The following is a 14,210-nucleotide window of genomic DNA, read 5'->3' as shown; positions in this document are numbered from 1 at the left end:
AATACTTTTTACCAGAAGCTCAAATTTTTACTAATTCTCTAGTGCAGTCATGGCGAACCTTTTAGAGACCGAGTGCCCAAACTGCAACCCAAAACCCACTTATGCATCGTCGGATGCCGGGTGGGTGTGGCCCATTGGGTGGGTGTGGCCCATTGGGTGGGCGTGGCTGCAGTGGTAATAGCAGACTGGGTGGGACTAAAAAGTTCAATCAATCAATTCCAACTTTGCAAGAACTTCTTTTTTCCCTCGAGAAGATGAAATTGACTGATTGAACCTTTTTTTTTTTTTTTTGCACATGGCGGAAGCCTAAAGTGAAAAGGTTTTATAAAACCCAGCTGAAGGCCTAGGACTGGGGCGATGATGTGTGTGTCCACGGAGAGGGCTCTGAGTGCCGCCTCTGGCACCCGTGCCATAGGTTTGCCACCATTGCTCTAATGTATTCATCCTACATCTATTAGAGTTTAGATGTGAATACAGTCCATTTATTGTTTTATATGATACAAAAAAAAATAGATCTGGATTTCTTAAAAACTGTTTATGAATAGTAGCAGCAGTATAAAAAGCCATTTTGATGTTAAAATTAAACCTGGTACCAAATAAAAATGGAAATAAGATGGAACTGGGCCTCACATTAGGCCACAATTTAAACATAGTTTCTGAACTATCTACAGTTAAATGGCTACATACAACATACCAAGACAAAATTATATGATTTAGAATATTTGCATCGAGTTTCTGTATTACCCAAGTTTAACAAACCATCTCCATTTCTGAACTACAGTGTCTAAGGCAAATAACTGTAACTTGATAGAACTTAAAATAATGCTCTGGATGCAGTTAGAACATCATCAGGGATAACTATTCAGCTGTCTCTTAAAAGATACTTAGCACTTATCCTTATTTTAACACTCCAGCTTCCACCTACTCATTTCTATTAGCCACAAAGATTTAAGGTAAAGAAGTAGAAAATTACATTGCCCCAAACCTCTAGATTACCCTTGGAATGAACCAACAAGATATCCTTTAATATAGCAGTCCCCAACCTTTCTGGCTTGGCAGACTGATGGAGGGGCGAGGGGGGGATGGCTTCACACGTGCACACACACCACTTTTACAAATGCAGTTTCATACGTGTGCTGGCCCACCACTTCCGCAACCTGATTCTGAACAGACAGGAGGTTGGGGACCCCTGTTTAATACATCACAAGAATAAAAAGTTGGCTCAATAATTCACATTAAAATTCTGGCATAAGCCATTACCAAATAAAGTGCCCATTATAATGGCATCGTGCTGGAACAGATGATTTCCCATCAAAACTGTTTTACAACTAAACCTTAATTTTATCTTAGAATCACCATGGATTTTATGTAAGGGAGACTTTATTTATTTATTTATTATTTAAATTTATATACCGCCCTATCTCCCTTACGGGACTCATAACTATTTTTCTCAGATAATGATAACAAGAACATGTGTAACATATGTAACAATAGAAATATCCATTTTTCTCCATGTTTTTCAATTAAAACATTTTAAATAGTGTCCTGACATATCTGTATCAGATAAAATGGTTTTTCTCCATTTTCCTATAATTTCAGCTCACTTTTTTAATGAATACTTGTCTCCATCCCTCTGCCTGATGATCAAATTAAATACAAATTACTGTACACAGTATCTTAATGTAAGGGCACAGTTTTAACACATCAGAAATACTTAAAATATTCATTTATCTAGATGAAATCATATTTTTCTGAGAAAGAAAACACAGCTTCAAAAATGAAAAATTGACAAAGGCAGAGATTTAAACAATAAATAGAAGTCAGATGGCAATCTAAAATATAAATAAAAGCATTTTCTGAAGACAGACTACAAGCTGCTACTAACAGTTTCCTTGATTGAAATTGCTGGAGTAGGTCCAACATGAGTCCAGATATAACCTTTTTCTGGCCGAGTAGGAATTGTAGGAAAAGGAGTTGATCGAGATTTAAAATATTCTGAAGGTGCATGGCAGACAAATTCTAAGTACTCTATTTTTCTTGGAAGATCTTCTTCTGGTCCTAAAAAAAAAAAAGCATTTATTTTCCAGACAGTGTTGTGATACATATATCTAAATCAAAAAGCACAGAAGAATCTTGGGATCCTCTTGGATATACAGCTATTGCTCAATGAGCAGGTGGCAGCTATGGCCTGGAGGGCCCTTACACAGGTTCATTTTGTGTGCCAGTTGCACTTTTTCCTGGCACAGGAAGTTCATCAGGTAGTCCCTTAACACCTATTGCAATGTACTCTACACAGTGGGGCTCTTGTATTTCCACCTGCAAGCTACAGCTGTTCAGTTGAATGAGTAGTAACAACTTTGTTAACTCCTTTGTGTCATCACTGCTACAGGAACTGCATTGGTTACCACCTGACTTCCAGATGCATTTCAAGATGCTTGGTGTTACCTCTAAAGTCCTTTATAGTTAAGTCCTGGTTATCTGAGGGACTGCCTATCTCTAATTCTTTCTGCTTGTCCAATACAGGTAGTCCTCATGACTGATTCTTTAGTGACCCTTTGGAGTTAAGACAGTCTCAGAAAGGGTGCTTTATAAAGTTCTTCTAACAATTATAAAATGTTGAGCTGCTATAGTCACGACTCTGATTTGTGAAGATTTTTTTACCAGTTTCCTCCCCTCCCCCCCCCAGTTTCTGGCAAAAACCTGCTGATTTGAGAGAATAGCATTGGATTTGGGACTATATGATTCACTTAATGACTGCATGTTTCAGACATATAGCCCCATGGTTCACTTAATGACTACCATAAAATAGTTGTAAAATTGCGTCCAGTCATGTGGGGATTTTACTTAAGATATCACGACTTAATAAAATTCTGATCCCAATTGCCATCATAGGTAGAGGGATATTCTATGTGTGGGCAGAATGGCTGTGCTCATACTCTAGGATCCCTCAATTAAACATTGTAATCTTCTGGGAATGAGGAAGCAAGCCTGCAGCAGCATTCCCCCAGAGATACACAAGGTGCTTCCTCTCCTGGAATTTGAAAAGCTAAAGATCTTGCTTTATTTCCAGGCCTGGGGCTAATGTATTTGTATGGACCCCACTATGCTTTGATTTTTACAGTTGTTTTTAATCTGACTGTCATATTTTATGTGTTTTATTTAAGTGTCTATTTGGATTTTGTAAGTTGAACAGACTATGGGAGTAGGCAATCATAGTAGACTTAATAAATAATTTAATAAATAAAGCAAATAGACATATTCATAGTATAGAACTATAACCCTGTTTTTGCATGATTATTCCAGATGATGTTAAAGCAAGGCAAAGACTATGTATTCATCTTGTTATATTTTGGTGCCTTATTTTTCCAGATTCCTTTGGCTTGAGATTTATAAGGCTGATTGGTGGAAAGCTAATCTTTCCTGTTCTTCCAGATCTGTAGACCAATGTCGAGTATTCTTAGTTGCTCTATTGGTTGGGAAATTTTAGGAATTGAATTCCATATATCTGGAAAGCTAGGAGATAATTAAAGGTTGACATACGCTGCTGAAAAGTATGTATAAACTGATCCTGTTTAGTAGCATTTTTGCCTTAGCACATAGAAACATTGAACAGAAGAGGCTACTGTCAAATAAATGATATGTTTCTAATGCAAACATATCTTCTCTAAAAAGATAGGCCTGATTGTACCTTTCTAGGGAGAAAAACAAATTAACTTTGAAGCCGTACAATTATCCACAGGACAAGCCAGACGTAATATTTTAGTCCTTGGAACTTACCTATTATGTAAGTTGCAGGATCAAAATAGTCTTTTGGGCTTGCTGTAGTAGGAATGAGCCATGTTAAAGCTGCACTTTTTTCACAGTATTGGTCTTGAATAAAACCTCTAATCTGAGCATAGTATGTTTTACCATCTTGCTCATCAATCACTGAAACAACATCTCCAATTTGATAGTATATTCCCTAGAAAAGATACAGATTGTTAAAAATGTAAAATGAGAAAGCTTAACTGCAGCTGATAGATTCTGTTAATTTATACAAACTGCCTTTTATCTACAAAAAGTTTGTAGCATCTTCTCTAACACAAAAATTACCTAAATATAGTAAATATTTAGTCTCTTCCAACAAGAATTGATATTAGTCCTTAAGAGATAAATGTAGTTTGATAAAAACAGCAATAGCATGTCATCTGACAGAAAGAACAGCAATTTGATTGATTATGTGTCATCAGGTTAGATCTATTTCCAGCAACTATACAGTCAGATCTTCTCCAGGATGATCTGTCGCCATTCGACCCTTCAGTCTTCCAATGATGCAACCACTGTGGCAATAATTGAGTCCAACCACCTTGGTGCTAGTTCTCTCATTCTGTCCATCTTTCCCAGAGTTATGGTCTTCAAACAATGTGGCCAAAATTCAATAATTTAAGCACAGTCATTTTTGCCTTAAAAGAATTCTGGTTTATTCCATGATCCATCTATTTGTTTTCATGGTTATCACTGTGTTCTGAAGAATTTCCTCCAAAATTAAATTTCAAAAGGATCTGCCTATCTTGATTCTTCAGATGTCAAGCTTCAACTTCAAGTTTCCATAAAGTATAATAGAGGGAATATAATATTTTTAAATATAGACACTGGATATATCTCTAAGCCCCTCATTGTTACCCTACTAAATGCTGATATATGGCATATTTCTTGACTGCTTCCTTTATTGATAACAGTCAATCTAAAAAGAGAGAAGATATAAAGTTGGTTGCTATACTTTTCATTAGTTTGACTGTCTTTATAAATGTAGTTTAATTTTTTTCCACTGTGCTCCTTTACTTTTATTTCTAGAGTATGTGTATCAGAATAGTGTCATCATTCTACAAACTATTAATGCTTCTTCCATTTTTAAAATCACAGAAATTTTCTTCAACCCAGTTTCCCCAATATAGATTCAATATATAGGTTGAAAAAACTAAGACATACAGTCTTATCTCCCTCTTTTGCCAGTAGGAACCTGTTTCATAATGGTCCTTACAAGCAGTGGCTTCATATACTATGTGTAATCTTTTCATGAGGATGAGATATTCCAAAGATCTCCAAGTGAATCAATGAGATGGTTATGACATGGCTGATGAACTGACAAAGCTGGACCAGCAGAATCCCTCTGGACAAGAAAAAAAATGAGACATCTCCCACTTATGCTCACAACAGTTATCCCTTGCAAGGAGACTGTAAGACAGCAGTTAACTTGCAGGTCTAAGCAACAGTAGATGAGGGAAGCTATCAAATTCTCAAGACAGCAGAGCCTTTAAAAACAGTGGGTCTGTCTGACTTCACTTCCTAACCTTGGTTTTATAATTTCAAAATGTTTGAAAAACTAAATAAATGGATAAAGCTAAATAATAATTGAAGAAAGTTTAAAACAAATTAAGAAACAAAATGAACTTGGAACATAGGGATTTTTGAAACCACAAAATAAAAACATATTTGTGGGAATATAAATTATTTACTCTGTTAAGAAAGAGATGGTTGGTTGAAATTTGAGAATAAAGAAACAGACATTTGAGATGTTGCGATTACAGAAATGGGACAGTAGAGGGGACTAAAGTTCCAGGCAGGAAAAAAGAAATAAAGGTGAGAGAAAATGCTGTCTTTTATCCTTAATTAAAAAGAAGAGTGAAATTTATAAAATGACAAATAGAGGTATAATTTTAAAGAGTTTTTGAAGAATTTGGAGATGAACTTATAATTAAATTGACAATAATAATTTCTTCACCTAATAATGCAATTTTGAGGACTCTATAAAAGAAGCAAAAGATGGAAAACTGAACATGAAAGAACAAAATAAATCTTATTACTATCATAAATATAAATTATAGACCAACAAGACAAAGAGATGAAACAAATTCCAATCAATGGACAAATATTGGAAAATAAATAAATTGTGGCTTATAAAACAAAGATTGTTGCAGAATGGAAAAACAAATGATGAGCCGAGAGATGAAAAATGATCTGGGCAAGGATTTATCATTGGAATTTTTTTTTTATTTTATCTTAAAAAACGGGGTTCTAAAGACTTGAAAAGAAAAAGAACAAAGCTGAATTATTTTATCAGGATTAAAATAAGAAATATCTCTATAAAATTCTGAAAACCCTTTGTAGACTTTTTGCTGATAGTTTGACAGAAATGCAATGTTTTTTGGATCTATGGATGAATGAGAAAATGTAATGGAAACAAATGAATACTTTTATGATCAGATAAACTTGACCATAAAAATCCACTTTATCTGTTATCAGTGATTGGAGCATAAGCTTAATAACTGTCATATTAAAAGCTAAATCACAAATTCTAATTAATATTATTCAGTCTCCAAATATCATATTTGCTATATCCTTCCTAATTATGAAAGCAAGGTAATCCCTTTGGGGTTTTTAATCCTATATATTAAAGTGTTCAATTTCAGTCCCTTTCAATTTACTGATGCCTAAGATAATGTGTAATTGATTCATTTCTTTTTTCCTGTTTTAAGCTCTTATGTTCACACTTTTTATGTTCTAGCTTTCCACATTTATTCGGTTATGGGGTGGAAAAATAAACACTTAAGGGGCAGGTTATAAATAATTTTGCAAAGCAATTTAGCTCAGCAACCATCAGATAAAAGATCAAAACAAAAAAACATTGGACTCCTTCTGTCCAGGATATCCCCGCATTACCAGACTAGATGTTTGATCAGTTCCGATTGTGGGAGTCACGAGTGAATGGACAAATTATTTAAGAGCTCAGCCATGAATTTCCAATCACTTTATTCAAAATATTGTCATATGTGGATACTAACACAGTTCAGTAACACTATACTACCAAAATATAAACTCACTATACTATAAACTGTAAATTCATTATTCAGTTATAGAAACATAAATACACTTTAATCATATTTCAAACATGGAATATAATTATTCAATAATGTATTTACTATAAGAACTCTTATATACTTGGATCCTTGAATAGGTGGAGGACATCTTAGCTCTTACAAATGTCATGTTTGAATTTTCACTCATGCAAATTAAAACCTCTTTGTACAACTATTTTAAGTATCTTTTAATTTTAGAATGTTAAAAATATATATAAATATTCTTTTAGAGAATTTTAGAAGAAACATGTAATTATGACACAACCTTTTTGGGAGATTCGTTAACCCGCAGCTGGAAAGAGCCAGAAAAGCCCTATTAAATCAAGACTTGCGCTCACAGTCTTAGATTCCAAATCCTATTTATGTTTTTCATAATTTTTAAAATATATTCTGACCAGACATTTTCCCAAGTGATTATAAAATTCCTAAATCATTTAAGCAAGTAGATAAACTTCATTAAGTTCTTCCACCAGCATATAAACCGTTTTCTTTGTTTTTTAAAAACCTTTTGCTTCAATATTCTTGACCTTTAGCAGTGTATTTATTTAACAGTAGCAACATTTCTAAGACTAAAAGTGCAATCCTATAACTGTCTACTCAGAAATAGATTACGGATGCATTCAGTTGTACATATGTGTAGATAAATACTATCTTTTTAAAAAAAAATCAAAATCATACCTTATAGAAGATAGATTCTGCTGTAATGATTGTGGCTACAGATTCTGGAGCTTTGATGGGCTAAAAGAAAAAAAAGGTTTATAACTGAACAAAACTATGACAAAAATGCACCTAAAGTTGCATGCTGGCTAGTATTACGAGGAAGTATTTCAAAATATAAACCTGTAATCAAATCAAACATTACAGAAACTGCATTTCAAATTGCCTGAAAACCATTTACTAGTTTATAGCAGAGCAGCTACATGCATCTGTTTCAATAAATGAACATACAATAACAGAATAGACTATTACTGGAGTTTGTAAATTCAATAACTTGGATGCAGCTTATATTACTCTTAATGTGTTCAGATATGAAATTATAATCTTCTTTAGACATTTGCGGTATGTAAATATACTGTCCTGTACAGAAGATGGACCTGTTAGAACACAGCTTGAAAGTGACATTAAACAAATGTTAGCTCCCAAAGATAGAGCAATAGTTTGATTTTGTTAGCCTGTTTGAACAAGAGAATAAATAAAACAAAAATAGCAGCTGAATTAATATAAAATAATATTTGGAATATGAAATAGATTACACACAGAGACATAAATACAAAAAGAACATGATCTAATTAATTCATATTTCATTCTATTACATTTTTGACATTTGAATTAGTAGATCAAATCTGTTATAAATAGTATATCAAGTATATTTGGCATGTTGATGATTGGCCCAGATTCTACATTTCATTCCATGAAGATAAGGATGTACTCCTCATACAAAGCTTTCTTTTATAAAAATTACTAAATTTCTAATTTAACATTTTGTGTAAAGTATTGTAAAAACTTAAGATTTTTTGTCTTTTAACAACTCTGTAATTCCTTGCATTGGGGTGGAGTTCGGGCAACTGAATAGCAGCACATAGGTGGAGTTCTGGCCTCACAATTAGGAGGCTGTGAGTTCGATCTTAGGTAGCAGCAAATATTTCTCTTTCTGGCCCAATCAGTAATTGTCTGCTATGAACTCCGTGTAAGCATCAGAAAGGGCATCTGCCCAATAAACGCTTGAGTTCCGTTCGTTCAGTTGCCCCAACTGTAAAAGCTTAAGAATAAAACTTCCTTAAATAATTGCAAAAACTACTAGTCTGTTAGCTTTTTCAAGTCATCTCAACAAAGATTTCTAGAACCTTTCCTTAATTGATCCCTAATTCATCCAATTCATCTCATTTTCCATATAGACCAGTTCAAAAGGTACCATTTCCATGGGAATACAGAGGAAATATAATTGTCTATAAGTGAATTCACTCAACGAACTTGGGTCTATTTTCAAGCATGTAAATCCAGTCACTGTGATTTGCTAACAATGGTTCATAGCTTAGCAGTACATGAAAATAATAATAGTTTGGGGCAATATGTATACCATACAAATGATCATCCATCAAACTTTAATATCTACATATCATAGTATTTTAAACCTGTACGTATATAACTATATATATAAAAATAGAATTTTGACTATTTTTCTGCAGAGAACTGTTGACTATGTAGAAAACACAATATGTCAATACATTTTTAAACTGTAAGTCTTACTGATATTAGTAAATGCCTAACAATATCAAGAGTCCACAATCACCTTACATTTTTTAATTTGAAAATATGCCTTCTCCCTTTTCCTTTAGTGGAAACCTTTTTCTCAGCAGCAGGAGCAGATTTATATTTTGTGTTCCTTAATCGAGCAGATCTTCTATGAATTTCTTGCTTACTCTATAGTATACAAAACAAGAAATATTTAGAAAGTGTTAGTCTGAATTCCATTTACATACATACATATATGTGTGTGTATGTGCATGTGTGTATATATGTGTGTATATGTGTGTGTATGTGTGTGTGTGTATATAATAATAATAATAATAATAATAATAATAATAATAATAATAATAATAATAATAATAATAATAATAATGATAAAGTTTGAAGGGACCTTGGAGGTCATCTAGTCCAACCCCCTGCTCAGGCAGGAAACCCTATACCATTTCGGACAAATGGCTGTCCAGTTTCTTCTTAAAAACTTCCAGTGTTGGTGCATTCACCGCTTCTGGAAGCAGGTTGTTCCACTGGTTAATTGTTCTAACTGTCAGGAAGTTTCTCCTTAGTTCTAGGTTGCTTCTCTCCTTGCTTAGTTTCCACCCGTTGCTTCTTGTCCTGCCTTCAGGTGCTTTGGAAAATAGCTTGACTCCCTCTTCTTTGTGGCAGCCCCTGAGATATTGGAACACTGCTATCATGTCCCCCCTCGTCCTTCTCTTCGTTAAACTAGACATACCCAATTCCAGCAACCGTTCCTTATATGTTTTAGCCTCCAGTCGCCTAATCATCTTTGTTGCTCTTCTCTGTACTCTTTCTAGAGTCTCCACATCTTTTTTACATCGTGGTGACCAAAACTGGATGCAGTATTCCAAGTGTGGTCTTACCAAGGCATTGTAAAGTGGTATTAACACTTCACGTGACCTTGATTCTATCCCTCTGTTAATGCAGCCTAGCACTGTGTTGGCTTTTTTGGCAGCTGCAGCACACTGCTGGCTCATATCTAAGTGATTGTCCACTAGGACTCCGAGATCCCTGTCACAGTTACTACTATTGAGCAAGGTACCCCCTATACTATACCTGTACATTTGGTTTTTCTTGCCTAAATGTAGAACCTTACTTTTTTCACATTGAATTTCATTTTGTTAGATAGCGCCCAGTGTTCAAGTCTGTCCAGATCCTCCTGTATCCTAAGCCTGTCTTCTGGAGTGTTGGCTATTCCTGCCAGCTTGGTGCAGTCTGCAAATTTGATGAGTTCCCCATCTATCCCCTTGTTCAGATTGTTGATGAAGATGTTGAAGAACACTGGGCCCAGAACAGAGCCCTGGGGCATCCCACTACACCAGTGTTTCTCAACCTTGACAATTTTAAGGCATGTGGACTTCAACTTCCAGAATTCCACAGCCAGCATTGCACTACACACTTCCCTCCATGTAGATGCGGTTCCATTGAGGACCACACGCTGAGTACGGCCGGTCAGCCAGCTACGGATCCATCTGGTGGTGGTGCTGTCTACCCACATTTTTCTATCTTCTCAAGTAGTAGGTTGTGGTCTACTTTGTCAAATGCCTTACTGAAGTCCAAGTAAATTATATCCACAGCATTCCTCTGGTCCACTAATTTTGTCACTTGGTCGAAGAATGCAATAAGATTTGTCTGGCATGATCTGTTTTTGACAAACCCGTGTTGGCGTTTAGTAATGACTTTGTATGCATGTGGATAGATAGGCAGACAGACAGATATAGAAACGAAGTATAAAAAGGTGAAAAAGAGTGCAAAGTTTATGTTCAGAACTTATTTACTTAAAAACACATCTCAGTAATTTCAAGGAAAAATATGTACCTCATTGGTCAAAATGACACAAGAAAACAAGTCACAGTGCCAGCAGCTTCAGCAATTCTCAGAAATCATTTCCAATCACTTTCTTGCATTCTGAGAAATATCCCAATACCCTACCTCATGTTCACTGTTTGTAGGTCTGTCTATCTAAAACATATGATTATCTCACTACCTTCAAAAGATTCTCTGTGGCCTACAAAAAATGTTCATTAACAGCCAGGGTACAAAATGAAAAATTAGTTAATGATCTTTGTAGTAACAATAAACCAGCACAAAACACAAAAAAACCAAAAACATCCAAAATACAAGTTTCTCTAAAACAACTTAACTTTTCAGAGTTTTTGAAAGATCAACAAAGGAGGGGATGATCCACAGGGAGGCCATGTCAAAGAGTATATTTACTTGTGTGTGGCTTAGTATATGAAGTCAAACAATTGTGGTTATTTAGTAAAAAAAAAAAAAAAAAACCTCAGATAAGCTAACTTGAGTTGGCATCCTCAACCCCATGACTGAGATTTATTCCCAAGTGGAAGGGTCCTTATTCACAATTAACCCCACACATATACATATACCCCACACATATGCGAGTACACATTTGTGAACTTAATAAGACTTATTTCTGAGTAGATACATATAAGCTTTGAGTTGAAAATCCCAGCAGATGCAATACACTTTTCTCAATTTCTTCAATCATATTTTGGACTAACCTCGAGCACACTTTCCAAAGTTTAGTCATTTATACTTTAAAAAAATGAGTTGTATCTTTTGGGTGTGCATTCGGAATGAAGGAATATTTTAACGTATTTTTAAAAATAGTTTTCTCGCTGCTTGGGAATTGAGAAAATCGGTAGTCGAACGCCTGGAGGGCTCCAGTTCGGCGGGAGGAGGTCGGGGCCCGCAGCCTCAGAGCCGGACCAACCGGCCAGCCCTAAGGCAGCACCGCCTGGAAGCAAACCGCGCGCGGCAACCGATCGCTCTGGGCGGCTCCCTCACCTGCTTCCCGCCGCCGCTATTCCCGCCGCCGCCCCCGCCGCCGCCGTTACTGTGCTGCGAGGCCGAGGAGGTGCTGGCGTAGGAGGCTGCCCCAGCGGCGGCCGGCCCTGAACGGCCCGTGCAGTTGTTGCAAAGGATCTCGCCCTGCCCGCCTTTCTTCCACATGGACGAGGAAGTGGTGCGGCAGACGCTGCACGTCGGCTTCAGGCCCAGCGGCATCTTGGCGCCGGCCCGCTTGCTCCTTCGGTTCCTGACACTCGGCCCACCCGCCACGACGGCTCGGTCGCGGAAGCGGCGCCGAAGGCGAGAGGCCGGCACTGCTGAGGAAACGGAGGGAAAGCAGGACGCCGCCGCCGGAGAAGCCCGCCCCCTGCTGGATGCCCAGCAGGCTGCGCGAGTCGAGGCTGCGGGGGCGAAGCCTGAGGGGTCTGTTAAAGCCGGGAAGAGTTTGAGGCTCCCAGGAGAGCCGAGGCAGGCCAACCGATCGTGAGGAAGCTTATTGGCAACCAGGTGTACTACCTGGAATTTTAGGCTCCACTATTAGCCTTTTCATAAAGATTATATTAGCATTTTGGCATGGCATCCATGCCGCCTTTTGAAATTCAGGAAATCATGTTTTCTTTTTAGCCACAAGTTTTTCATGTGCAAAAACTTGCCTTTTCAGCAACTAAACAACAGAGAGCGTATTCTGAAAGTCCTTGATGACACTTGCACGTCTAAAAGATACAATCCAGACTGGGAAATTTGCCACTTGGAATGTTATGCAGAATCAATGTTTTTTTTCTGTTGTTCAAGTCTGACATGTACGGGTAGTCCTCGACTTACAACCACAATTGAGCCTAACATTTCTGTTGCTAAGTAAAACAGTTTTTAATGAGTTTTGCCCCATTTTATGACCTCTTTTGCCACAATTGTTAAGGGAATCACTGCAGCTGTTAAATTAGTAACACAGTTAAGTGAATCTGATTTCCCCATTGACTGCTTGTATGGTTTCAAAAGGTGATCACATGACCATGGGACACCAACTGTCATAAATATGAGTCAGTTGCCAATTGTCTGAATTTTGATCACGTGATTATGGGAATGCTGCAACAGTCATAAGTCACTTTTTTCAGTGTTGTAACTTTGAATGGTCACTAAATGAATTGTAAGTTGAAGACTACCTGTAATCGACCTCTCTTATTGTTTAGATCATTTGCTTTTGTGTACCCTATAAAAATGCTTGAATCCCTCCCCATAATGGCTTGCTTTACCTGTATACATGGTGATTTGTAATTTTGGAAGGCAAAGAATCTCCTTTACAAACATGAAAATGTTTCTCAAAGTTAGAGTTCATGTTCTTATGAACTCCATGTCAAAGTTGGGGTGTATGAGTTTCTAGGTAACAAACTGAGAGCTCATCACCTGCAAATAATTCTTCATAACCTGTGGCTACCTTAGGGAGTACGTTTTTTACCTTCCAAAGGACATGATGAGACCTGCTGAAAGGGAATTCTCATTGGCCATAGAGTGCTGACTTTTTTTACAATTAGCACATGAACAAAACCATCAATAAGATGTAATTTTGCATAGAAAATGTGCATTTTTAGGATCAGTTCCTCTTCTTTCTTATTTGATTAAAAAAAAATTACCCCATCCTTGAGGGGAAAAAATATCTCAAGGCAAATTCCAAGATAAAGTAGGGACTTTTAGTAAAATGGCAGTAAGGAAGGGTGTATAATAGAGACATTCTTTCATTTTAATAATTTTAATATGGTAAGTTATGTTTAACCTGGGTTTGTTAATTATACTTTTTATTTGAGGGAGTTTTATTTTACTCTACTCTTCCATTATCTCCATGGTGATCACAGACTCATCCAGCTCCTGTGCGAAGCTTATTTTTATGTTTCATACTAAATCAAACAATACAGGTGAAATTTAACAGCAGAGAATTGATGATTAAGAAGAGGAAAGTCATTAAAAGAACAGCAAATTTTAAACAGATAAAGCAATATCTGCTTCGACCCCAACAATAATATTGAAGAACAACTTTGACATTCTTGATAATTATACTCTGGCTTATATTAAGCTGTTTAATTTTGGCTTTTGGTCTGCCATTCTAATAGGCAAGCAAGATATATTACAATTGTAGGGCTCAAAAGGAAATTAGTATACCACAGGACTGCTTGGGTGCTTTTAGCTGTTTAGAGAGATGTGAAATATTCAGCAGGATTTTCAATGAGAAAAGGAAAAGGCATTTAATAC

General features: G+C 36.4%; 1 protein-coding gene across 1 annotated transcript; it reads right to left on the bottom strand.

Moving 5' to 3' along the window:
- Positions 1 to 520: 520 nt before the first annotated feature.
- On the bottom strand, positions 521 to 12,185 carry GATAD1 (GATA zinc finger domain containing 1). Its single transcript, XM_015810633.1, has 5 exons — positions 11,967 to 12,185; positions 9,192 to 9,317; positions 7,575 to 7,634; positions 3,778 to 3,961; positions 521 to 2,058 (listed from the first exon to the last, which is right to left on the bottom strand). The coding sequence occupies exons 1-5, from the start codon at positions 12,183 to 12,185 to the stop codon at positions 1,868 to 1,870; spliced, it is 780 nt and encodes a 259-aa protein (XP_015666119.1). The 3' UTR covers positions 521 to 1,867.
- Positions 12,186 to 14,210: the final 2,025 nt, after the last annotated feature.

Source organism: Protobothrops mucrosquamatus, unplaced genomic scaffold, assembly GCF_001527695.2.
Source record: "Protobothrops mucrosquamatus isolate PMUCROS unplaced genomic scaffold, P.Mucros_1.0 scaffold13, whole genome shotgun sequence".
In the NCBI taxonomy this organism is placed as follows: Eukaryota; Metazoa; Chordata; class Lepidosauria; order Squamata; family Viperidae; genus Protobothrops; species Protobothrops mucrosquamatus.
This window is presented reverse-complemented; position numbering and strand designations above follow the sequence as displayed.

Coding starts and splice junctions, on each gene's coding strand:
- GATAD1 (XM_015810633.1), bottom strand. CDS start 12,185: ATGCCGCTGGGCCTGAAGCCGACGTGCAGCGTCTGCCGCACCACTTCC. Junction 7,635..9,191: donor ATATTTTCAAATTAAAAAAT/GTAAGGTGATTG, acceptor TTTTTCTTTTAG/CCCATCAAAGCTCCAGAATC. Junction 3,962..7,574: donor CAGAATCTATCTTCTATAAG/GTATGATTTTGA, acceptor TATCTTTTCTAG/GGAATATACTATCAAATTGG.